The 26909-nt window shown below is 38.6% G+C and overlaps 1 protein-coding gene across 2 annotated transcripts; it reads left to right on the forward strand.

Moving 5' to 3' along the window:
- The first annotated feature begins 1166 nt into the window (after positions 1-1166).
- Positions 1167-17879, forward strand: ldlrap1a (low density lipoprotein receptor adaptor protein 1a). 2 transcript variants are annotated; one of them, XM_080862590.1, is made up of 10 exons: positions 1167-1353; positions 9160-9302; positions 9802-9914; positions 10324-10438; positions 12909-12981; positions 13163-13258; positions 15590-15720; positions 15957-15991; positions 16314-16345; positions 17585-17770. In XM_080862590.1, the coding sequence occupies exons 1-10, from the start codon at positions 1269-1271 to the stop codon at positions 17629-17631; spliced, it is 870 nt and encodes a 289-aa protein (XP_080718716.1). In that variant the 5' UTR covers positions 1167-1268; the 3' UTR covers positions 17632-17770. The 2 variants fall into 2 exon arrangements, with proteins under 2 accessions (XP_080718716.1, XP_080718715.1); XM_080862589.1 differs by lacking the exon at positions 16314-16345 and having other exon boundaries at positions 1179-1353; positions 17585-17879.
- Positions 17880-26909: the final 9030 nt, after the last annotated feature.

Below are 26909 nucleotides of genomic sequence, written 5' to 3' on the forward strand. Positions count from 1 at the left end.
CCCCCCGCGACCCTGAAAAGGATAAGCGGAAGCGAATGGATGGATGGATGGATGGATGGATGGATGGAAATAATAATGGATACAAAGGAAATACGCTCTGTATCCATTGCACACAATACAATGTATACAATCAATTTATAAGTGCATATATATTTTTAAGAGTTGTGCTGAGAGATTTCATTACTAGAGCAACATTTCTTTATCCTGCAGAGAAAACAGACGATGTTAAGGTTACACTTCTTATGGTGGCCCTGAGAGGCCAAACGGACTGCAACTTAAGAAAACACCAGCAATAAGCAAAACGCTGAAAAAGCACACAAAACACAGCGGAAATAGGAACAACGAAAACAGAAATAGGAAAGAAAAAAAAAACAGAAACTACTTCTTCTTATCATCATCTTAAGATATGTCAAGAATGAAATCTGTAATTGCTTCAGTTTTAGTGAATGAAATTCTAGAGATTTACTTGTCTGTTATTTAGCACTGATTAGCAGACATGCCTGTCTATTGTGCCTGTATAGTTTATAAATGCATTTTGCTAACCAAGTTGTTATACGGGCAGTCTGCCAATTCTGGGTTTATACTGTAAGAGCATTCTTTAAAATTGTGTCCTGAAAGCTATAGTTGAGGTTCTGATTTGGTCATATTTATGTGGCTCTTCTTTTTTAAATTATTTATTTAGCATCCTTTCAGATACCACGTAATGTCCCATGTAACTCAAATGCAGCACCACTCCTCTGTAGTAAAGTCAGTGTTGTGCAAAAAATGATTGCTCGTATTTAAATTTCTATATATAAGTGAAATGATATCAAGTCATCTTGAGCCACAATCAACATTCCTGTAACAAGGTAGAAGCCGGACTTATCCAGTTTAAAAAAAAAACCTCGTTGACATTAAAAATATTTTTTGGCCTAAGAGGACAGCAGAAATTGCAACAAATATAACAATAGTTGTGTAAACATATTTTAAGTGCACAAAAGGGACCGGATTGGTTATAATGTAAGTACAATAACACAGAGTTATGCAGATACTTGAAAAACAGGTAATTTTAATTTTATATATAACCCCCTTTGTAGGAAAAATATTACATATAAGAAACACACGGAAAGTTTTTGGCAGGCGATGACTTTTTGACACAACACCGGGATTTCTGAGTGCACTGGAAGGCACCACAGGTCCATCCTCTCTCCCCATCAGCAGTCCGGTCAACATTTCTCCTGGAACACTTCGGGGAACTTCACCGACTCTCTGCACTTCAACACACCGACATGGATGCCCTCAAGTCTGCTGGAAGAGCTATTATCCGGAGCCCAAGTATGGCGAAACAGTCGTGGACTGCCAGCAAACACAGAAGTAAGAAATACTCGTTAAATTAGCCAAAGGAAAATAAAAAAAAAACATAAAAAATAAAAGGTAATACCTTCTTTTTTTTTTTTTTTACCGTTAGCAACAAATTTAAAATTCCGCCTAGCCGCAGTTTACTTTGCCTGTACCCAATTTACCTTTTTTTTCTGTGACAAATAGTGATTAATTAAGACATTTATAGGTTAACTTGACCAAACTTTGGTTTCTGTTTCACAAACGACGTATTGTGCTGTCGGCTGTCACAGCGGGTGGTAAAGACGGAGTTTGACATCTCTTTTTTTTCTTTAGCTTGAGCAGTTACGTCTCTTTTAGTTTGTCAAAGGAGGGTAAAGGTAAATAGTTTCTCCCGCTTAGTGTTTCTGTTCTGGGGAAACATACAGCGGTTTCTTCCTGCGGAGGATGAGTAACTGTTTGCAATGCGGTTTATCATGGTGCAGGAATTTTCCGGGAATTCAAGTTATTTTAAAATGAACCACAACAACAAAACTAATTAGAAGTTTTATTTCTAATTTGTGCCATTTCTCGTGGATTATTCACGTGTTTCAAGACTGATTTTTGTGTGTTTCTCACGGTCTTTTACTCAGGTGGGAATTACACCAACTACTTCTTTTGCTTTGTGTTTCGCTAACTAAAAAGGTATTTTTGGATTTCTTGATAATCCCACCTCCCTCTTTCCGCCAACCCTGCCAGAGGAAGTTCAGAGGTCATCGTCAGCACGAGATCTTATTATATTTATATTTCCCCCATTGTATGTTGCTGAAGAGCACTTTGCCAGGGCAGGAGCAGTCACATGCAGCAGCATTAACATAAAGCTCCTTTAAGAAGGAATTGGCACCCATTGTAGGACTCAAGGGCCACTTTGTAAGCTAAATCTCACTTGATCCTGCCTGTGAAGTTGTGGGGTGGGGGGAATGACCGTGTGGCTTCCAAAGCATGAAAAGTCCACAGCCTGTAACCAAGAGGACAAGCCAGGAATGCTGCGGGGCAAGTCTGTGCACTGCCCCTGTTGGCTTCAAGTCATACTGCTGCTCTTTTGTTTTCCTTTTTTCTTTTTAAATTCCAGAAAGGCTACTGTCACATCTGCAGAGACATTAGAGAGTGACAGGGTGGATAACATAAACACACTGCATTGTTGTGTGTAACCTTAGTTGCTCACCAGGGAAAAGGCAACGCCGCAGAAATTAGAGATGGACACTTCCATATTATGCCTGCACATTACTGCGTTAATGGATGAGGCTGAGATGTTAATCTTACATCTTCCCAGCTGTCAGTGGAGAGGTGATATCTGGCTGTATTACATCTGGCAGACACTTTCCACAGTGCGAGTTTCTTCTGCCTGAGTTGTTTGTATGTCTGTGGCAGCCGTTCCGACTGGAAGTGGGCTATTCTGATTGTTCGTGGAATTAATGGCTTCCTGTAAATGTGGCTACTGACCCACTTGTCGTAGAAGTAGAGTATTGAAGTTTGGTCATAGATTACCTGGCTGCAGGGCACGCATTCTTCACCAGCACTGACCCATATCATTCATGCTGGATTTTTAGGTCTGACGTTGCCTTCATCAGAATCGTCCTACATTTCCATGTACTCGGGGTAGGGATTACTTTGGGTCAGGTGAATGCAGTACAGGGCTCGAGCACCTGAGGACCCAGGCATCATTTCCATTAATGAGACTGTATTACAAACTGTACATAAAAAGATGGTCATAGTTACTGTGACTTCACCAGTTGGTTTTAGGATACTGGTAGTTCAGCTGCTGCCGTGATGTTTTTTTTGTTTTTGTTTTTTTTTATTATTATTATTCTATAGGCTAAAAGGGTGTCAATAGAGGAATTGATTAACTCAGCATGCATTGCGTTCTCGCTGTTGATTTTTGTTTTTAGGTACTCTATTATATTTGTTAACCTGTCATATGTCAATCACCAGTAACCTTCTCTGTCATTGGTACTCGCTTGCCTTTAGTACAGGGTGTATCAAAAAGAATGATCAGATTTCAGAGTGCCGATTGAAAGGCATGCTGTTAGAAAGAGCGGATTCGTGAGTTTCCCATGGATGCCAGTAGGTAGAGTAACAACAGCAGTGGCTGCAGTGACTCCAGACAGCTTGACTATCATCTGGACATGTGCCATGCATCCGGGGGACGCACCTTAAGTGCTTGCCGAACATTGTAAGTGTCGTATGTAAAACTTTATATTCAGCCATGTATTTTAAAATTTTAGGTTTCTGTGACCATTACTTTAAAAAAAAAAAAAAAGCTTTTTGTAATCGGATGATTCATTTAGATGAACCGTGTATAGAAAAGTTGTGATCCACCTATGTCACGTCACTTGTATGCCTCTTTGCATGTTCTGTTTTCTCACCATAAGTTTGTGTTGGGAGAAATACATTCATCTTATCTAGCTAAGACTTCATCTTCTCTGTTCTTTTGCCCTGGCTTAGACGGCCTATGCCAACAGTGTTAAGGGGACCCCCAAAGTTTATTTGTTTGTGTTGAAGACCCCTTTTTCCAGGATCCTCTCCAACAGGTGCCACTCTTTAGCTCTGACTAGTTTTCTCTGCAGCTGTATTTCTGTGGTTGCTCTAAACTGGCTGTAATGGACTTTTTGATGAATAAATATGACTTGTATTAAAATCATCCGGAACGCCATGAGGCTGAAGTTGGAGATTCAGCATGTGGCATTTGATGTGAATGCAACGGCGCTGATCAGTTGTGCTGCATTTCTTTTAGCGGTGATGTTTGCATTTAAAAATCCATGGCTCCTTTTTCCTTTACAATGTTACTGTCTGTCTTCCATGAAATCCCAAACTTCTATGGCAGGTTCTGCACCACATTTATGTAATTATTTAAATTTTATTATATTTTATTCTACTATGATATATTTAATGGCTAAACTTTACCCGTTAGCTGTTTAACTGTTATGTTGTTATCATTAAGGTAGTGGCTAGCGGCTATGGCTAGTAATAAAACAGTAACATTAATGCTAGAGCTGCACAGCCAGCGTCATCAGTCCTGCCTGTGACTAATGTTACTAGACTGTGTTATTTTAACAGGATAAACAATTTAATGGTCTGTAAAAAGAGTTAGGTTTCTCTTAAAGTCTCAAAATGAAGCTGAAAAAAGTCTGTCATCAACTAGATGGAAAACAGTAGCAACCTACTGTACCACTCTATTTGACCTGCAACGAACATATGGGAACGTCAGTAGAAGCACAACACTACAGCCTGAAAGTAATGTTGTTGTTTTGTTGTTGTTGTTTTTTTAAGCTACCTGACAATCTTAAAATATTTGTCATACACATTTACCTAAAAGTAATGATACTGTATTATTTTGCAATAGTTAGACAATTTAAAAATGCTCTCTTCGATGATGTTTTTTGTATTATACTACTTTTTTAATGTAAAATTTTAATTAAAAAAAATATGTCTCATCAATTTATCACAGTTTTCCCCATTTATTTCAAAATGGTATTGCATATTTTCCCATGTATGAATTTTCGTGATGACAGTCTGCCAACCTGACCACTGCAGAACTGTGTTTGAGATATAAGCAACAATGGATGTTGAGCCAGTCAAACACTTCTGTTTGAAGTGACATCTTCTTGGGACAGTATCTCACCTGAATGCAGTTTTTCAGAATCTTGTTTAAAGTCAGGTTTAACATATGACAGCTTTACAGGCAGTAGCTGACTTTTAATTTTTTATTTTATTTTATTCATGTTCCACTTGACTGAAGTGGACAGAACCCGATTGGTCCATTTTGTCGAAAAAAGTTTAACGAACCACAGAGAAGGTTGATAGCCACCGCTGTGATGCCTGTTACCTCTCATAGAGGGTTTAGGTTTTGTTGAGCAAAGCTAATGCAAAGAAAGCCTTGCTATGTGGCTAAGTCTGCTTCATACACTCAACAGGCAACCCTGTTTGTTAATGTGAGCGTAGCCCACCAATCAGAAGGTTGTCCTTCACTGTGAGTTTATACACAAGAACCACTTCTACTCCACAGCACCCTCAGGATTGAAACTCTCTGTATAATATAAGTACTTAAATTAAAAGAATTATGTCGCACTTTTCATAGGTAAAAATCATAAAAAGTTTCACAATAAAACACAAATGTGTACAACCTATCATAACAGTGGAAAGCAAATATGTATTTATATATGTTATCATAATCCTGCTTGTGACCACTTAGCTGCTGTATGAAGAGCAGACTGCTGCTGTTGTATACAGGAAGCGTCTCCTTCTGATTTTACAATGTGATCCTCTCAAAATAAAATCAAATGAACATGCTTCTCCATAGCTGCCCTATTATGGGAGAAACAGTGTGTGACTATTTGAGCCAAATGTGTGTAACTGGTTTAGGAACTGGCCAATGTAACAGACAGGAAGCTGAACAAACTCATTAGGAGGGGTGTGTCCTCAATGTGTAGTGGGCTTCCCCCCCCCCCCCCCCCCCTTTAACCATGAAGAAGCATTGCTTTTCTGAAAGCGATGAGAATGCAGTAGGACTAAAAATTTATCTCACCTTATTTTGTCTAGGTTTAAAGACCTTGCTTGGCACATCAGGTCTTTCACTGATAAACATTTCAGATGCATTCTGCCCCTAATTTACTCGACTTTGCATCTGCAGAGACTTCCAAATTGACACACTCTCACTAATGTGTTTACGTTTTCCCCACATTATTAGAATCCCAAACATAAACTCTGGTGAATTTGGGACTCTGTGTATAATAATTTGAGAGGCGTGCAGGCGTAGATCAGTGAAGGAGGGAGGAAAGTGAAAAGGCAGCAGAGGCTGAGAAAAAGATAATTTGGCACTGGAGGAGTCCAGAGTTGTAGGACCACAGTTGGTGGTTTCCCCAGTGATCCAGTGTTTGTTGTAGACACACAAATCAGCCAGGATGCAAATTGCCTGTCAGTTGGACCTTTCTGGATCAGCACCATTGTTGTCACAGTTTGCAACTAAGAGTTATTTTGCACTCTGACAAATTAAATGGCTACTCATCCATCAGTGTTGGATGTAATGGATATCTATAGAGCTGAAAACTGAGGCTTTGTCTTCCAATTTTTTTCTCCTCTTTTTCTTATCTTTCTCACATTATACCAAGACACTTCCCCCAATACTACAGTGAGAAACCAGTAAGTGATTATTTGCCACATACGGGTGTGATGTTAGTAGCAGGTCACCTGGTTTTTCTTGTTCTCAGTTGACTCGTGCACACAGCTGTTTCCTTTGACGTATAACGGTTGCTGACCTTTTATCGTCAAAGCCTTCTGCATTCTTGGGCTGATTGGTGCCTGGTACAGTCTCTGCTGCTGGTGAAACAAACTGAAAACCAGAACAGGTTCTTTATTACAAGCTCAATATTAGCTCTCCAACACTGTCAGTGGAAAACATGCACTGAAACCTGCGTCAGTGAACCACTAAAAGGATCCATTTCTTCTTTGTGTAAATTAAATGTTTTGATGTCTAAAATGGAAAACATTAATATCTGCAGTTACTAGCATTACATTTGTTACGTTTTCCACTCACTATAATTTATTACTTAATGTAACACATTTATAGGAGGCAGTCGTGGATACTGAGAAAGGATTTTCTCAGTAATCAGTGTGTTGTAGACTTTTTGACCTGGTTACATTTCAACATAGGTTTCAAAGACTCTCTGATTCCACTTCTCTCATAAAATGAGCGAAACATGAAATGTTTACCAAAAGAGAAGCTGAACTTATTTGTTATGAAAATTAAATTTGTTTTCAGCTATTTCCAGGTGGCCTATTATGCTTTTGTATATTATTGTTTTCTGACAGTGATGGACGCTCATGTTAAATAGGGTCAGCGTTTGTACAAGCTCAGTTTTTCTTTCTACACTTAGCTCTGTGTGACGTAAAAGATTGGGAGCGTTCTTCATATGATCAGCTGCTTTACACATAGATTGAATAGGCCTCCTCTTGGCCACTCTTATAACAACCAATTGCGTCAGGAACGTTACAGAGTAGGCATGCTGAAAAGTAATAATAATCAATTTTTATTTGAAAGCGCCTTTCAAACTTTCACTTAACAATAGAATAAAATACATTAAAGAACAATGAATACGAAGAAAAATAAGAAAACAAAAGCACAAGGTAAAATAAATAAATAAACAAACAGTGTCTTCTGTCTGCTCTTGGAACGTCCTCTAGCCTGTGTTCCAGCTGTTTTGAGGCCTCAGAGGTGATGATTAAGTGATATTTTGACAGCGTGCCCTGACAGCTTTAGTTGCTTACACAAATCGACTTGACTTGATGGTGTTTGCTGGTATTGATGACTGAGGCTACCTGCCTCTGCCTTCAGCACCTTGGTATTGCTATCCCCCAGAGCCTTTGGGCAGCTGCTGAGAAGATGTTCCAAAGAGCCTCTTCCAGAGCAAAGGGTGCAGGAGGGTGTCTCACTCTTTCACCAAACTTCATGCACTGCCTGCACCAGGAACAGGACCCACTTTAAGTCTGCATGCATGATGTTTCCCCAGGTGATCCTGTACTGCAGGATACCTCCCATCTTGTTCATGCTCCTCGTTGCCAGAGCCCCAGTGTTCTGCCAATTTCCTCTTCCTCTACACCTGCTAGGATGTCTTCCTAGAGTCTGTGGTGTTCCTCCTTGAGTTTTGCTTTGTTGACGTGGGTCTGAAGTGGGAACTAGTTAACCCAAATTCACTCTACTTATCACCATGGTGCCCACCAGTGCCTTTTGTCTCAGGCGTGATTCTGCTTTCCCAACTTTGGATCTCTTGGCACTGTTAACATAAACTCCAGCTAATGATGCTCTGCAGTCCCTGTACTTAAACGCTTTGTTTGATTATTTTGTAGCCGATATTGTTACTATAAATAACGGCCTGATGATAACGATGATGATGATATCTGACGCTTTCACACGTGCTTTGGCTGTGTTAATATGAACACCTGTTTTTATAACAGTGTACATGTGACGGAAAATCACATTGAGTTTCCTTCTAAGACTTTAAGATCTTAAGATCTCTTGGTCCAGTTTGTGTAGTCTGCATTCAAAATGTATGTGTGTGAATATGTACCAGCATGACTGTGTGGTATGTACTACATCCCAGAGGAGGGAAAGGTTAGGAGGGTGAAGTTCTAGGTAATAATGGTGGATTGAGTTTTTTTCCCCCTTCCTTCACCCCCCCCCCCCCCCCCCCCCCCTTTTTTTTTTTTTCCCTCTGATGAAAGTGCAAACAGTATTACAGGTTCAGGGTCGGCCAGCGCCACACAAAACCTGATAAGAAATCACACAGAGGTAGAAGCTGTTCCTTCAGTAGTTACACTTTAAACAGTCTTTTTCAGGGAAATTTTAAAAATGGAGACAGTAATGCACTTTGAGAACGACACATGATTCATGCTGTTGGAGAGATCGCTGATGTTACCACGCTTTCCTCTTATCACAGCGTGTCACAGTGCATGTACAACTTGCTCCAAACTCTTCATGTTTTTTATTGTCGAGCCCTATAAGCTATTTGGAAGATGAAATATTTACTTTACGCCTCAGCACCTCTGACCTAGATACCCTGTTTTGCCTTTCCTCTTCAGCGAGGGAGCACATGAAGTGGGCCAACTCTAAGTTCAACACAGACTGTTTACATTTCTTCTGATTTGTGTTTTTCTCAAAGTCTTTGAATGTTGCACGAGCCTTATTTATTTTGGAACATGAACCCTGGGAAAAAGCAGATAAATATTTGATGTTTGCAACGCTTGATGTTTGACAAGAACGTCGTTACAGTTGATCAGAGTATCGGCCGCTCCCGCTCTTCTCCGCAGAGCTCCCAGAGAACTGGACAGACACGCGGGAGACAATCTTAGAGGGCATGACCTTTAATCTTCGACATCTTGGCATGACACTGGTGGACCAACCCAAAGGAGAGGAGCTGTCAGCAGCTGCTGTAAAGAGGATTGTTGCCACGGTCAGAGATCGCTCATTCACAGTTTACATTATCTCCACTTTTGACTGCTCTGCTTTGATTTCCTGCCAAAATCAACAACAGCAGTGTAAGAAAAACAATCCAGTGGCTTTTAAGACTACCACTTTAATTATTATCATTATTTTTTTCTTAAAATTGTTAAGCTCTCTTAAATTTCACAAACATACTGACATTAAGGCTTTCATCATGTCCTCACCACCGTCTGCATGTTTATAAACTCTGGATCAAATTTAGTTTAAAGCTGCTCTCTGTATCTTACTGTGCCTGTTTCCATACATCCTCGCACTAAATCCTGATAAATAGTAAATGTAGGGTTTTTTGAAAGTGTCTGGTGATTAATAATGTACAATGTTGTCTCTAGCGTACCACCGGAAATAGACATTGTAGAAGAGCTGAGTAGTATGTAAGCAGTGTGCGGACGTTTTGCATTTCGGTCATAAAACAATCATCAGTTTCCGCTGCGTTATTTTCCCCATGACAGGCTAAAGCCAGTGGGAAGAAACCTCAGAAGGTCACTCTTAAGGTTTCTCCTCAGGGAATTGTCCTACATGACAGCTCAACAAATAAACTCCTGGAAAACGTGTCCATATACAGGTATGTGTAGAATGACTGGTTTTGTAATTTTATTTCATCACTTAAGTAATTTGAAATAGATTCTCCTTGGTGGGTGTCATTGAAACCAAAAAGTCACATATGAAAGTCTCAGACGGGTTCCAGTGTCGGTACCGTGACCTAAAGGTCCAGTATAGGGGTGTGTACTAGGAGGCTGAGGGGTTGCCAGTGTTTACTCATTTTTAAAAAAATCAACATTGTATTAATCTTTGACAAAAACATACTAACACGGCAGGTCAATCCGTCTTCAACTGTTTTTTTTTTTTTCTTTAGTCTTTCTGTGTAAATCTCATTCTTGCTTCTGGAAAGTTTGAGCGTATTTGTGCTGTCAAAAAAAAAAGCGTTGGATCTCTGTACGCTGTTTGTCTAACCTGTTGTCTCTGGTCTGCAGGATATCCTACTGCACGGTGGATAAACTACACGATAAAGTCTTTGCTTATATCGCACAAAACACCCTGAATGGAACCCTGGAGTGCAACGCCTACCTCTGCTCAAAGAGGAAAGTGGTGAGTTTAGAGCACGTACACTACCAGTCATCTGAAATGGTTTTCCAACAGTCTTGAAGGATTTGCCAGAGATGCTGAGCACTTGTTGGCCCCTTTGCCATCACTCTGCGCTCCATCTCATCCCAAACCATCTCAACTGGGTTTAGGTCAGGTGACCGTGGAGGCCATCTGGTGCAGCACTCCATCACTCTCCTTCTTGGTTAAATAGACCTTACTCAGCCTGGAGGTGTGTTTGGGGTCATTGTCCTGTTGAAAGATAAGTGGTGGTCCAACTCAGCGCAAACTGGATGGGATGGCATGGATGCTGTGGTAGCCATGCTGCTTCAGTGTGCCTTCAATTTTGAATAAATCCCACAACACTGTCAGCAGCAAAGCACCCCCACACCATCACACCTCCTCCTCCATGTTTCATGGTGGGAACCTTTCATGTAGAGATCATCCATTCACCTTTTCTGCTTTGCACAAAGACACTGCAGGTGGAACCAAAGATCTCAAATTTGGACTCATCAGACAAAAGCACAGATTTCCACTGGTCTAATGTCCACTCCTTGTGTTTCTTGGACCAAACAAATCTCCTCTGCTTGTTGCTTTTCCTTAGTCGTGGTTTCTTAGTAGCTATTTGAACACAAAGGCCTGATTTGTGCAGTCTTCTCTGAGCAGTTGATGTAGAGATGTGTCTGCTGCTGGATCTTTGTGTGGCATTTATCTGGGCCCTAATCTGAGTGGCTGTTAACTTGTGATTTCTGAGGCTGGTGACTCAGATAAATTTATTCTGGGCTGGGCGGTCATCATGTGAACTAGTTTCATTGTCGTGCTTGGTTGATGATTTTTGCGACTGCACACATTGAAAGTTTTAGCAATATTCCAGGCTGACTGACCTTCAGTGCTTAAAGTAATGATGGACTTTCACTTCTCTAGCTGATTGGTTCCCAACCCCATAAAGAAGGCAAGAAATTCCACAAATGAACCCTGACATGGCACACCTGTGAGGTGAAAACCATTTCAGGTGACTACATCATGAAGGCCAAATGTTTGCACCGTCAACAAAGCGAAGGGTGGCTGCTTCGAGGACTCTAAAATAAAAGACATGTTTAAAGTTATTTATATTTTTTTTTTCTTTGCTACATGATACCATATATGTGGCTTCATATATTTGATGTCTTCAGTTTGCATCTAAAATGGAGAAAGTAGTAAAAATTAAGAAAAGACATTAAATGAGAAGGTGTGTCCAAACTTTTTAACTTTTCAGTTTAAATTCAAAGTTTCTCAATAACTCAAATATTTAGCATATCTTCCTCTGTGGCTGTGGGGGATCATTACCTTCCTGATGATGTAATGACCCACATTCAGCCGTCATTCGTCCTGTAACTGGCTCTCTCGAGTGTCTTGCTGTCACCATAGCTCTTCCTCTTCATCCCGAAGAGGAAATCCTAGAAGTTAAGCTCCTGTCGTCTTCCTGTCTTTTCCTTGGTGTTGAAAACAGAAGGGCACTTTTCCTCTCATCTTACTTGCTTCCTCACTCCGCTCTTTTTTTTCTCCCAGGATAACATGAGAATACTCTGCTTCCTTAATATGTGCTCCTCTATCTACCAGTGGGGTTCTGAAGAGATTTGGGATGACCTCTCTGTGTCCTCTACTCAATGAGAGGAGTGCTTCAAGACTCATAGTTCAAAATAATACCTTTTTTAAAAAAATGACATGACAATGACATAAAGTTGGAAAAAAACTGCTGGTCTTAAACTAAAAAAGATAATAATAAAGAGAAGTATATGAGGACCACTTTAAAAAACCAACTAAAGCAGGGAAATTAAAGTGAAAGCGAGCTTATGAGGTTAATAATGTGCTGAACAAAGACACATTTTTGTAGTTTTTCCTCTATACATTGTTTGATTTTTAAAAGAAATAATCAAAATATGATTGAAGTAAAGTGTGATTGAAGTGCAGACTGTCACCTTTTCAGGGGTTTAATAAAAGTTTCCATTAACGGCTCAGCAGTTGCAGCCATTTTTATTCAGTCCCCCATTTCCAGAGGCTTAAAAGTAATTGGACAGTTGATTGTCATGCAGTTAAACCCCTTGAATTTAAGCTGAAAGTCTGCAATTCAATCAAATAATAATTAATTATTTGACTTAAAGCCCCAAAGTGACCTTTTTTCTTTTATGTGACAGTGATGACGGACTGTGGACAGAGATCAAGAGCTATCCTTTTTTGTACTCACATCTTTCAGTCATATAAATATAAAGCATTACTGTTGAATGGCAACATTTTATAACCATTTTTACAGCTGTCCATGTTATAAATATAACTTTGTTACCTGAGATAAAGCATTTAGTGTTGTAAACTACATGTTCTATCTTGATGGTCATGCAAAGTTTTCTTGGACGGTCAACAGCAGTCAGAGAAGCAGACTTCTTTAAGTTAGTGCTCTGTTTTTCATCCTCTGTTTGTGTCTTTTTCTCCTGTCCTCCAGGCTCAGGCTGTGGCGCTAACAGTAGCCCAGGCCTTCACAGTAGCTTTCGAGCTCTGGCAGGTGTCCAAAGAAGGTAGGCATCGCACACTTCTCCATTCAAGTCCTGGAAATGACACGCGTATAGGCACCGTCTGTGGAGGGGTTGTTTTTATCAAGAGACTGTCTGTGTTTGTCCTTGTTTCACCAAATATGTTGATATGTGCTGTAAACAGGTCCTGACCTGCTTGTGTTGTTTCCTCTTATCTGATTTTTAGAGAAAGGGAAGAGAGCAAAGTCTGGGTCCGCTGGAGAGGCTAGCAGCAGTTCTCATTCAGAGAGATCGAACAGCTTTGGGAGTTTGAAAGGGACAGGTAAAAAAAAAAAAACAAGATGCAAAGCATAAAGGAGCTGTAGCCACATGAGGTCATTTGTGTTATGTAGTCATTCACAAATGGTGTCAAAAACCAAAAAAGGAACTTGGCAAAGTTGTTTTCTTTATCTTTTTTGGTTGCAAAATGAAAGCATAAAATTTCATCTAGTAATTTATAGAAATGGCACGATACCACTTTTTTATGTCCGATACCGATATCATAAATTTGGATATGTGCCGATACCGATATGAATCCGATATAGTGTTTTTTAATCAATAAAACAGTTTTTTTAATATCTTGCTGCATTTTGTATAAGTTCATACTCAAGTTTAAATAAACAACAACACTAAAGCTATTCTGTTATACCTGTATGTAAAAAAAAAAAAAAAAAAAAAAAAAAATACACTGCACCCAAAATATTTCATAGTTCAGTAATACTGATCAATCTAATAAACTTAAACCTGCTCCATCCTCCCTATTCTGGTATTTTAAAGAGTACTTAGCAGAAATCTTAAGCAACCTAACTAATAGGGTTGCAAACTCCCAGCAAAAAAAAAAAATAGGGAACCACCCCCCAACCTCCACCTCATGATGCTTAATCGACGTAATCAACTTTAATTTGATGCAGTGTGAAAAAAAAAATGCACAGAAAGAAATTATTTTTGAAAAATAATTAAATAGATTCAACATCTTCCTTCAACAGAACTGCAGACTGCACAGATGGTATCTTCCCAAAGGAAAAAGTAATATAGCTTACTAGGGTATATTAGACTTAACAGTTATTATATACAGTAATGGACTTTGGGTGTAAGATTCAGATAATTATTGATTAAAAGCCAGACATTTTAAATGAGAATAAGAAAGAAAAGTATGTCTTTGTGCCCCCTCTTCCCTGTTCATGCCCTATCGGCCCCCCTGGCTAAACTTTGCTAGATCCGCCCCTGGACAGTTACCAGCCGTCAGCTGCGTAGAAAAAGATCCTGGTGTAGAAAGTAATATTAAATAAATTCTAACAACAGCTTATCAAGCTTAAACGTGCTGCTGTTGTTCAGCCGCTGGTTTCCTCTTTCTGGCGCGAAGTGGGCAATAAACAAACAAGAGGTGCTTTTTTTTATATTTAATGGATCGGATTACATTTTTTTTTTTTTTTTTTATTTCTCTCCGATATCCGATCCAGTAATTTACGTCAGTATCGGACCGATACGGATACGTAATATCGGATCGGTCCATCTCCAGTAATTTATATTTATTATATTTATTACTGATGCTCATGTGGAAAACAGACTTCAGGCAGTATTAAAACTTTAGACCCTCCTACTGTTCGTACACAGAGATCTGAGGGATCCACTATTTTCTGAAGCTTGATTGGTCAGTAGGTGATTTCATACTTGTTGATCTCTAATGTGAGAGCAGGGTAGGTTTGCAGCATAAGTTACCATAGCGATGTCCAGGTAACCCAGTTTCCTAGATAAGACAAAATTCTGCTTTGTAGCACAGGCCTCTGGTCGTTTTTTATAATCTCACTGACATGTGGTGCTCATCATTTTATCCAGTTTGTAAAATTCTTAAATTTCCCCACAGAATTTCATTGTGGGTGTTAAAGAAACACCCTCTATGCTCACAACAAACTTTACGAGGGGCTTTGGCCCCGTGTTTGTACTTTCAGGCAGCACATACAGGTGATTGGTCCAGTTTGTGAGCACAAGCCATGTTGTGTGGCCTAAAGTTTTCAGCTTTAGTTCTACGTACTGTTCACAGAACGTGATCAGCTGGGAAATAAACCTCCATGGCACATCTGCCTTTTTTGTTTTTCACAGTAGAGGGTATGTGGTGCTTCAGGCTTTTATTCGTCAGCCCTTACTGGTTAAAATAATTATTTTACGCCTGTAGTCCCATGGTCAAAGAGTTATATTCCCGCAGACACACAGGCTTAATAGACGTCTGGCCTCTCTGTTCCTGTGAGAATGTAATCCTTGCTTTTGAAACTGGAGGTTTGTGACGTTGGCATTTAGCCTTTCACAGATATTACATGGCTCAATGCAGCACAGTTTGTGAAACAATTTATTGTAACCAATTTCAACTAAAATCTAACTAACTGTGAAACCAATTTATTCATGGCTATAGACATAAAAGGACATGGAAAACCTTTGCATGCTTTAACATTATATTGCCACAGAGATGCAGAAACAGACATGGCACGATGGTCTGCCCCATCATCATTTTTAACTGCTCCCTCTTGTCACTTCATCCTGGTGTGGAGGCTGCACTGTGTCTTGCTCTGATCTGTTATTATAACACCAATCAGTTGTCATTCCATCTCTTTTCTATTAGATGTGGCTACAGATATGTTGTTGGATTTGGAGAAGAGTGTGAATGTGGCAGTGGAGACCAATGGAAACATCGGAGAGGATCAGCTGGATAACCACAGACAGACCTCCGAGTCCAACAACAATCCTGCCTGGGTGAGTCCGTCCTCTCGCTTTGTCTGTGTTGACTGTGAATCTCTTACAAATGACCCTTTCTTTCATACTCCGATGTTGACCATCCTCAGTTTGAGAGTTGGATTTTTCCCGACTCAGTTTGGATCTCCAGCTTTTGGAAAGATTTGCTTTAAATTTCCCCTGTTTGTGCCAGCACCACACACATATTACATGCTTTTCCCTGAGTTAATGTTAAGGACTGATTGCTTTTCTTGCAGAAAATAGAAGATGGTTTGGATGAAGCCTTCTCCAGGTGAGATATTTGATTCTAAAGTCTTAAAATAATCTGAAATTAATCCTAGGTGATTTTCTTTGATCCCTGTTCCCAATAAAACATCCCCAAAACACAAAATCTGCCTCTACCTCTGTACTGTAGTTCCTACTTGTACTGCTTGGCTCTATGTCGCCACTTACTGGTGATTTCAGTGTACTGCAGACCGCAAACCCTCCGTTCTCTGACAATATAAAAATATAAATGAAGGGATAATCTCAGTAGAGGTTTGACAGTTGGTGAGAAATGATTTCATAGCTGAACTTTAAATTGTCCTCAATCTGCTGTGTGTTTGTGTCTCCAGCTGTGCTCTGGATAGCTATGGTTCATTTCCAGGTAAAGTTGAGCAATTGTTATCACAAGCCTTACATAGAGTGGTAGTCCCAGTTACTAACCTGACATCAGTCCATTTCATTCAATCACCTCCAAACCTGAAAACCCAGATTACAGGTCAGAGACGCGAGTCACTCGGGGTAACACAACCTCCTCCGTCTTTTATTTCCTGTCAGATGCCTTTGTTGTCGATGGATTTTGTGTTTGATTCGATGTATTGAATTTCAGTCAAAATGAAAAATGTTATTATCTCAACCCATTTCATCATCACCACAAACATGACTGTGTCTGTCTGATAACCCTCCTCTGTGATGTGTAGTGTGTGTTTTGGCTGAAGCGGTGGGGATGGTGCGACTCCACTCCACACAGCGGGGCTTTTGTCCAGCAGTTCCCGTGTCTGAAAGTGGAGCAGTGGGTCACTTGAACTCATTTACGGATCAACACCGTTTATCCCGCAGCTCAAATGAAGTGAATGTGAAGTAATCCCACTGACCTCTACCCAGACTCTGCAGACATTGTTATCCCAGAGAGAAAGGGATGTTTCAGACATATCGGAGCAGACTGAGGGTGTAGTTACATAAACGAGTCTGAGAGGCTGAGCTGCAGTGAATTAAAATCAGCAGAAAACTGAATGCTGGGAGTCGAAACAGCTCTGCTTGCTATTAAGCCCTGAGGGTCGAGAGGATAAGAGTAGGAAACAGAATGACGGCTAGTTTTTACTGTTTACATGAGCTGCTGATGCCTTCTTGGTTCTTCTATTTTATTTCACTTCATTCTGATGGAGGTTGAAGGGAATTTCCTTCTTTTTCTGCCTCAATATGGAAATATCAGTTTACTTTTAATCCCAGCTCTGTTCAATCTAATTCCAGTTTCCAGGCAGAGGTTTTGTTTTTGCTTGGTTGAGACCATATTCAGCGCAACTCTGTCAACAATCAGGGCTGTGTTGAACTCATTGGTCCCATTTTAAAGAGACCAAAAGCAGTGATGAATTGAGCTGTTTCCAAATGTTTTAGTGGATTTGTTCAGGATTATTTTGTCTTTTGTAACCAAAAGCTGCTGTTTTTTAATTTTTTTTTTTTTAAAAAGCTCTTTATTTGAGTATTAAGAAACAGACCTGTACATTACTGGTTTTGGTCTTTTCATGGGATTGGTTCACACCAAAATAGAAGAATTTCTGCTTGCTTGCATTCTTTTAAAGGGGAGCTGTTGTTGACGGTTGACGGTTGTTTCTCTTTCCCTCAGACTGGCAGTGTCACGTACTAACCCCCAGGTCCTGGACATTGGGGTGACCCCCCAAGATTGGCTCATTGAACCAGACTGGGATGGCACCAATGGAAACACTCCCAACACTGTCAGCCCATTTGAAGATGACTTCTTGGCCTTCTGACCAGAGTCAACGACTAAGAGGGGGAGGGGTGGTGGTGTCTTCCTATGAATTAACCAGATATCAGTGTGTATTTAAGATGAGTTTACTGTACATCTGCAAGGGAATGAAGGGTTGTGAGCTCAGAGATGAAGTTTGCCCTCTCCACCTTGTTGTACTCTTCACATGAGCAGTTCTTCCTCTTTCTTTGTGGAAACAGCACAGGCCGCTGCCCCTGTGCACCAAAGCAATAACAGCCTTTAATGTTACCCCATCTCCTCCCATATTACACTGCACAGCGTTACTACTAACTTATGTTCTTCTGTCAGCACTTGTTCTCCTTTGTTTACTTTGTTTTCTTGTTTCTCTTGTTTCTCCCTAATCAGTGTTTTTTTTTTGTATGTGTTTAGTTCTAATTTATAGTTGAATAATTATTTTTTATGAATAAAGTAAGTATTTATTCTGACTGATATACAGACAGTAACACCGGGCCTTAATAACAGCAGGACAATCAGCTATTCTCTAAGTGAAATCTGCTTTGGTTGCAAAAAATTACAGTTGTTTAATGTTTATAATCTTGTTGCACTTGTATTTATATGAAATCTCCCAGCGACTCATTTACAACACGCTGTAAGCTTTGCTGTTTCAGTGCAGCAGTGTAACAGTGCTGAATGTAGCCCAGGTATGTTCACAGTCTATTGTGGCCATTTCATTTTGCTGGAAATATTCCAGTGTTGTATAGAAATAAAATGTAATCATGAATATATAATTTTTATAGCAGTGTTTTGGTCTGTATTCATCTAAGTTTAAGATTACACTAGTTAGAATCATCAGAAGAAATGGAAGACATATAATATTGATATAGATATCTTTATTTAGTTATTTTTTTTGAAAGATTTCCACATTGAACATTTCCATATTGTTATTGCTGCACTTCACAGGTTAGACTCTTTATTTTTCTCATGCTGGTTCAGCTCCTCAGCTTAGACACCTTTGGATAGTCCTTTCCCCTTTTTAAGCCCACTGTCTTTCCATTGGCTACTCATCATAAACAAGAGGTTTGAAGAGAAGGTGGGTGGGGCTTCTGTGGTCAAATGCAGACATGGTCATATAAGGAATATCTGCTCTCATTTGAGGAGCTGTCTGAACCTTTTTGTGTTGACTGTCACGTCTATTTGATCCATAGCAAGGTTATTATCGTTAACGAAAACTAGAAGTGAAAAAACATTTTCGTTAACGGAAATAAAAATAAAAACAAAAAAAGGAAAACTAACTAAAACTGTAATGAGTGTTCACAAAACTAACTAAAATTAACTGAATTTATAGCAAAAATGTGTTTAGTTTTCGTTGATGTGTGCGTGTCGTACAATAGTCAAGGGTGAAAATGAAGTTTAGTTTCCAGATTTTTTTTCTGGCTGTCTCATTATGCCAGCAGGTGGCCAGTACGTTAGTCGAGTCGTCTGTGTTGCTGCTCCGTCCACGCGCAGAATCATGTCAGGAAAAGTCGGGAGAAAGCGCCTGAGTCCAATTTGGGATTACTTTGAATATGACTGTTTTGGATAAAGCAAGTGTCTTGTAGTGGAAAGAGACAAATTATGAGGGACATTTCTAAAGGGAAAAAATCCCACAAACCTTAACGCGCAGTTGAAAAGCTCACACAAGAAGGCTAACCTAGCTTACCTTGAGAAGGGAGCACACTCAACCCTCATTCCCAGAAAACAGAAGCTAACCCCAGGCAAGGCAAGCGTGATGCATCCCGGGACAACAGGACGGGGATATCTACATAACTGTGTGAGTCAATTGCCTTAAAAAAGTTTATCAATTCACTTGAACCAAAATTACGAACACCCGGTGCTGCAAGAGTTAAGTCTCATTTGGGCCAAGATATACATTTTATAGTTGCCTGGTGTCAATGACTTGTGTCAAGCCAGCCTCCAATTCGAGACTTGCAGTCAAGCCAGCCTCCAGTTTGTTTTACGTTCCCTGTGTATTCAAAGTATTAAGGGAATGGATGTGGAAACCGGATTTCAAAATAAAAGCCAACTTCGAGTGAATTAACAGGTATGTTAAGAACATAATAACATATAATTTAGGCTTTTTTTTTTTTTTTTACAAACTCTAATGTTAGATCTATATGACACAGCCTTGTACCCTAATTGTGCCCTGTCACTATCAAGGCCATCTTATTTTGGATTTCAAAGTAAAAGCCCTGTGAATCTTCATTTTTGAACTACTCTTTCAATGACTTAATAATGCTCTTAAAAGCAAAAGTCGTATTTCCAAATACTATTTGAACTTTATATCAACACTTTCCAACCACAGTCTTTTTACAGTGATACCATATCAATATGGAACGCCAGGACTGCCATAATGAATTAATTAAATACACCATTAAATAATTAATTAAATGTGTCAATAATTAATTAAAATTGGAATTAATTAATTAAATAAATAGTTATGACACATGTAATTAATTAATTATTGACACATTTAATTAATTATTTATGTATTTCACATTTTAATTAATTATTGACACATTTAATTAATTATTGACACATTTAATTAATTATTTAATGATATATTTATTTATTTCATTTTGGCAGTCCTGACGCCTGGCTCTCGTCATGAAATAATTTTATCTGTCAGCCTCACCCATCAAACTCAGGGGGCGGGGTTAACGCTGCCCATGCAGCTTCTCTAACATTTGATTGGTTGCCGTGCAAAGTAAGTCAAAACAGGTCGATCCTAGATAATCGATTGCTTGTGTAGACTTGGGGCAGCCAGTTATCCCAGAATGCAGATCAAATCACAAGCAGCAATGGTGGTGGTGTAGTTTTAAAATACCCCGTTTTTCTGTCACCAGCTACACTTTTAACAGTGTTTTAGCCGCGAATGTCGCGCCGTATGTCTGGTCAGGTTGTCAACATAGAACATGCTTGCAAAAGTGCTCAGATGTTTTCAGAGATTTCACTAGCTCTGCTAACAGTTAGCATGCAGAGCGCACCGAGGGGGTACGTTAACCGGTTTGTTTACATATTCCACTCTCCGTGTTCCACATGTTGCATTCGCAGATTCTCATTTTCACCGAACGATCGTCTCTTTCCGCCTGGTCTTGTGTCTCTGTGCTTCTGTAACATAAAGAACGAGCTGACATTTTTCTCACGAAACCAGCGATCAGCTCAACAGACCCTCAGTTTACCTGCATGCATCCTCCTCCTCATCTGTCAGCTGTTTAACACCTGCTGCTAATTCAAGAAACACGCCTAGTTACCTGGTGATAGTCACAGTTTAACTGGGCAGCCGGTGCTCGATATAACGCAATGTCAGCGCATTTTTCTGCACAAGATAAGTAAATATAGTATTTTCCCCGAGCGCAGAGCTGCTGGAGCTTGTTTCCTTACAGAGCACTTTATAGGCGAGCCAGCTTTATGTCCAATCACCAGCACACAGCTTTCAAACCTCAGCTGAGTTTTAGCTCTCAGTGGTTAAACGCTGGACTTCATTCACTCAGGTTCTGTCTGTCGGGTCACGTTTACTTCGCTGTTTTATTTACAACTGAGCAAATCGGTTTGGCTGAGGTTAAAGTTACGTTTCATAACTGCATAGTTTCACAGACGTTTAATGGTTCACTGGCACATGTGTTAGACTGAACTATCATCTAAATATCATCTGTTTTTTAATAGTTATTCAACTGTATTCTAAGCACCAGCTGTCTGTTAGAATGTGATTTTTTTTCTCTCTCTGTTGGCAGAGGTATAAAAATGCGCAGGAAAATCTGACGTGCATGGCGAACTTCACCGACGATATTTAGGGAGGAATAAACACACATCAAACATAAATGAACCATTTGCCTGTCTCCATAATTGAGAGCATTTTCTCTTATGTCAACTCTCTCTCTCTCTCTCTCTCTCTCTCTTTTTTTTTTTTTTTTTTTTTTTTTTTTTTTTTTTTTTTTTTTTTTTTTTTTTTTTTGCTTTTTCGGTCATGTTATGTTTACCTGTCAAAGGCTTGTTACAAACTATGAAACACATTGTGCAGACTTCTGGATGTTAGAAGAAAACTAATACTGCTCATGAATGAGACTAAAGGCAGGAAGGTGTCCTTTAAAACTAAAAATGTTAATAGGACCTCCCTATTTATATCATAGTTTATGATATAGCATGTGTATTTCAGTAATAGCCTGCTGAGGCCACTATACGTGCTGGCCTCATATCAAATGTGAAGGCAGACTGAGTCTATGTTTGACGTTTGTTTATATCTAATCTTCCTTTTCAAACATTTAAACAGCAGCGAGTCTGCAGCTGAGGGAATACAAACTCAAATTGTCGGAACAGGTTTGCTCGTTTCTTGGATTCATTTGGTGATTTATTAAATGTATAACTGTTATTCTAATCTGCTGCTGAGTCTCTTACACTTTTCTTTATGCTGTATATTTTCACGTCTCTGGAATAGTTGGCAGTTAGATAGTCAGCTGGGAAACTTTGTGTTAACTCATGGAGCTGAGGATATCGTGGATATGCTGACCTCGCTGCGTGGTGTACAGAGCGAGGTCAGCATGATTAATATTCACAATAAAAATATTAGCCGAACATCATGAAGTCTGTATGTGTTTCATAGTGTCGAACAACCTTTGTACAGTTAAAGCCAGCAGTTACTACATGACGGAAACACCAACGTTATCTCTTTTATGTGTTTATACAGGTCACGCTGATTACTGAACAAAAACCCAAAGATCAGATGTTAAACAGATTTATTTGCTCTCTCTCCTCCTTAAACATGTTTTTAATGTTAGTTATAATTCAGAATTGGCGACTGAAACACGTAGGACACATAAGAACATCAGGAAATAAAACACCGATAAATATAACCTCAGTAAAAGAAGTCAGCGGGGGTTACTACAGCTGTGTACCGGGGCCTGCGCTTTGTCGGTGGGATTGCTTGCTAGGCGAGCGGGTCTATCCCACGCTTTGCCGTGAGACTGGGACGACATCTCCGAAATCATCGAAACACTTTTGCAAAGAGGCTGTATCTTGACAAACCGACCAGACACATGAAGATTAAACCACTACATTCTCGGCTAAAAAAATATTAAAACGGTATTTGGTAACACACAAACAGGGTTTTTCAAAGCTCAGTTCTGTTAGCTTCCACATGCCGGTTGTTGTGTGCTAGAAACAATGGCCACCAGGCCAAAGCAATGGTTTTGACTCGATCAGCATTAACCCCGCCCCCTGAGTTTGATGGGTGAGGCTGACAGATAAAATTATTTCATGATGAGAGCCAGGCGTCAGGACTGCCAAAATGAAATAAATAAATATATCATTAAATAATTAATTAAATGTGTCAATAATTAACTAAATGTGTCAATAATTAATTAAAATGTGAAATACATAAATAATTAATTAAATATGTCAATAATTAATTAATTAAATGTGTCAATAATTAATTAAAACGTGAAATACATAAATAATTAATTAAATGTGTCAATAATTAATTAATTACATATATCATAACTATTTATTTAATTAATTAATTCCAATTTTAATTAATTATTGCCACATTTAATTAATTATTTAATGGTGTATTTAATTAATTCATTATGGCAGTCCTGGCGTTCCATATATCAATATCAAGTCAGTCTGATTTTGCCTTTCATAGTAATGGCCCTTTGAAATTGTCCATAATTGACTTAATCTTCTAACGATTCAAAATGCTCTAAAATGAAAAATTCTTGTTTCCACAGGGTAATTCCACCTTAGATCAACAGTATACAGCCCCACAGTGATACCATATCAATATCAAGTCATTCTGATTATGCCTTCCAAAATAAAAGACTTTTTAAATTGTCCATAATTGACCTAACTTTCAGTGATTTCAAAATGTTTTAAAATGGAAATTTCCTGTTTCCACAGGGTAATTCCACTCCAGATCAACAGTATACAACCTCACGATGTTACCATATCAATATCAAGACATTCTGATATTGCTTTAAAAAATAAAAGCATTTTCAAACTGCCCATATCTGAGTTGCTCCTGGAACAATTTCAAAATGCTCTAAAATGGCACATTCCTGTTTACACAGGGTAATTCCACTTTAGATCAACAGTATACAGACCCACAGTGATACCATATCAATATCAAGTCATTCTGATTTTGCTCTCAAAAATAAAAGCCTTTTTAAATTGTCCATAATTGACCTAACTTTCAGTGATTTCAAAATGCTCTAAAATGGAAATTTCCTGTTTCCACAGGGTAATTCCACTTTAGATCAACAGTATACAGCCCCACAGTGATACCATATCAATGTCAAGTCATTCTGATTTTGCCTTCCAAAGTAAAAGCCTTTTCAAATTGTCCACAATTGACCTAACTTTCAGTGATTTCAAAATGCTCTAAAATGGAAATTTCCTGTTTCCACAGGGTAATTCCACCTTAGATCAACAGTATACAGCCCCACAGTGATACCATATCAATATCAAGTCATTCTGATTATGCCTTCCAAAATAAATGCCCTTTCAAATTGAGCATATACGGCCTACTTTTTTGACGATTTCAAAATGTTCTTAAACAGAATTTTGCTGTTTCCACAGGATAATTTCACTTTAGTTCAACAGTATACAACCTCACGATGTTACCATATCAATATCAAGTCATTCTGATTTTGCTTTCAAAAATAAAAGCATTTTCAAACTGCCCATATCTGACTTGATCCTGGAACAATTTCAAAATGCTCTAAAATGGAAAATTCCTGATTCCACAGGGTAATTCCACCTTAGATCAACAGTATATAGCCCCACAGTGATACCATATCAATATCAAGTCATTCTGATTATGCCTTCCAAAATAAATGCCCTTTCAAATTGAGCATATATACGACCTACTTTTTTAACGATTTCAAAATGCTCTAAAAGTGAAAATTGCTGTTTCCACAGGATAATTTCACTTTAGGTCAACAGTATACAACCTCACGATGTTACCATATCAATATCAAGTCATTCTGATTATGCCTTCCAAAATAAAAGACTTTTCAAATTGCCAAGATACGACCTACTCTTTTAAAGATTTCAAAATGCTCTAAAAGTGAAAATTGCTGTTTCCACAGGGTAATTTCACTTTAGGTCAACAGTATACAACCTCACGATGTTACCACATCAATATCAAGTCATTCTGATTTTGCTTTCAAAAATAAAAGCATTTTCAAAATGCCCATATCTGACTTGATCCTGGAACAATTTCAAAATGCTCTAAAATGGAAAATTCCTGTTTCCACAGGGTAATTCCACTTTAGATCAACAGTATACAACCTCACGATGTTACCATATCAATTTCAAGTAATTCTGATTATGCCTTCCAAAATAATGGCCTGTTGAAAATGCCCATAATTTACCTAACTTTCAGTGATTTCAGAATGCTCTAAAAAGGAAGATTTCAGTTTCCACAGGAAGCTGAAATTGCCACTAGGTTGTAATTGATAGTACGTTTATATTTTAAGTCTGTGGAAAGATGTCATGGTTGGTTTGCAAGCTGTTTTGTAATTTCTTTATTTAGAATGACATCTTTCCACAGACTTAAAATATAAACGTACTATCAATTACAACCTAGTGGCAATTTCAGCTTCCTTTTACATCATCTTTATGATTCAATTCTGTCATAATCAATTGAGTCTGATTTTGCTTTTCAAAATGAAAACCCAATATGTGTTGAAACAGCAATTTTCATTTTTAAAACATTCTGAAATAATTGAAAGAGTATATCACATATGGACAAATTCGACGGGCCATTAATTTGAAAGGCGAAATCAGACCAACATGAAATTTACATGGTTTTACTGTCGGGTTGGATACTGTTGATCTAAAGTGGAATTACCCTGTGGAAACAGCATCTTTCAATTTAAGAGCATTTTGAAACGAGTAGGTCGTCTACGGGCAATTTGAAAATACTTTTATTTTGGAAGGCAAAATCAGAGTGACTTGATCTTAACATCGTATCTCTGTGGGGTTGTATACTGTTGATTTAAAGTGAAATTATTCTGTGGAAACAGAAAATTTCCTTTTTAGAGCATTCCGAAATCACTGAAAGTTAGGTAAGTTATTGGCATTTTCAACAGGCCATTATTTTGGAAGGCAAAATCAGAATGACTTGAAATTGAAGTAGTACCATGGTGTGGATGTACACTTTTGATCTAACATGGATTCATCCTGTGGAAAGAGCAAGTTTCATTTTTAGAGCGTTCTGAATTCTTTAAAAGAGTAGGTCGTATATCGGCAATTTGAAAAGTCTTTTACTTTGGAAGGCAAAATCAGAATGATTTGATATTGATATGGTATCACTGTGGGGCTGGATACTATTGATATAAAGTGGAATTACCCTGTGGAAACAGGAATTTTCCATCTTAGAGCATTTTGAAATCACCGAAAGTTAGGTCAATTATGGACAATTTAAAAAGGCTTTTATTTTGGAAGGCATAATCAGAATGACTTGATATTGATATGGTATCACTGTGGGGCTGTATACTGTTGATCTAAGGTGGAATTACCCTGTGGAAACAGGAATTTTCCTTTTTAGAGCATTTTGAAATCACTGAAAGTTAGGTCAATTATGGACAATTTGAAAAGGCTTTTATTTTTGAGAGCAAAATCAGAATGACTTGATATTGATATGGTATCACTGTGGGGCTGTATACTGTTGATCTAAAGTGGAATTACCCTGTGTAAACAGGAATGTGCCATTTTAGAGCATTTTGAAATTGTTCCAGGAGCAACTCAGATATGGGCAGTTTGAAAATGCTTTTATTTTTTAAAGCAATATCAGAATGTCTTGATATTGATATGGTAACATCGTGAGGTTGTATACTGTTGATCTGGAGTGGAATTACCCTGTGGAAACAGGAAATTTCCATTTTAAAACATTTTGAAATCACTGAAAGTTAGGTCAATTATGGACAATTTAAAAAGGCTTTTATTTTGGAAGGCATAATCAGAATGACTTGATATTGATATGGTATCACTGTGGGGCTGTATACTGTTGATCTAAGGTGGAATTACCCTGTGGAAACAAGAATTTTTCATTTTAGAGCATTTTGAATCGTTAGAAGATTAAGTCAATTATGGACAATTTCAAAGGGCCATTACTATGAAAGGCAAAATCAGACTGACTTGATATTGATATGGTATCACTGTAAAAAGACTGTGGTTGGAAAGTGTT

Source organism: Rhamphochromis sp. 'chilingali' (assembly GCF_963969265.1).
Source record: "Rhamphochromis sp. 'chilingali' genome assembly, chromosome: 17".
Classification (NCBI taxonomy): Eukaryota; Metazoa; Chordata; class Actinopteri; order Cichliformes; family Cichlidae; genus Rhamphochromis; species Rhamphochromis sp. 'chilingali'.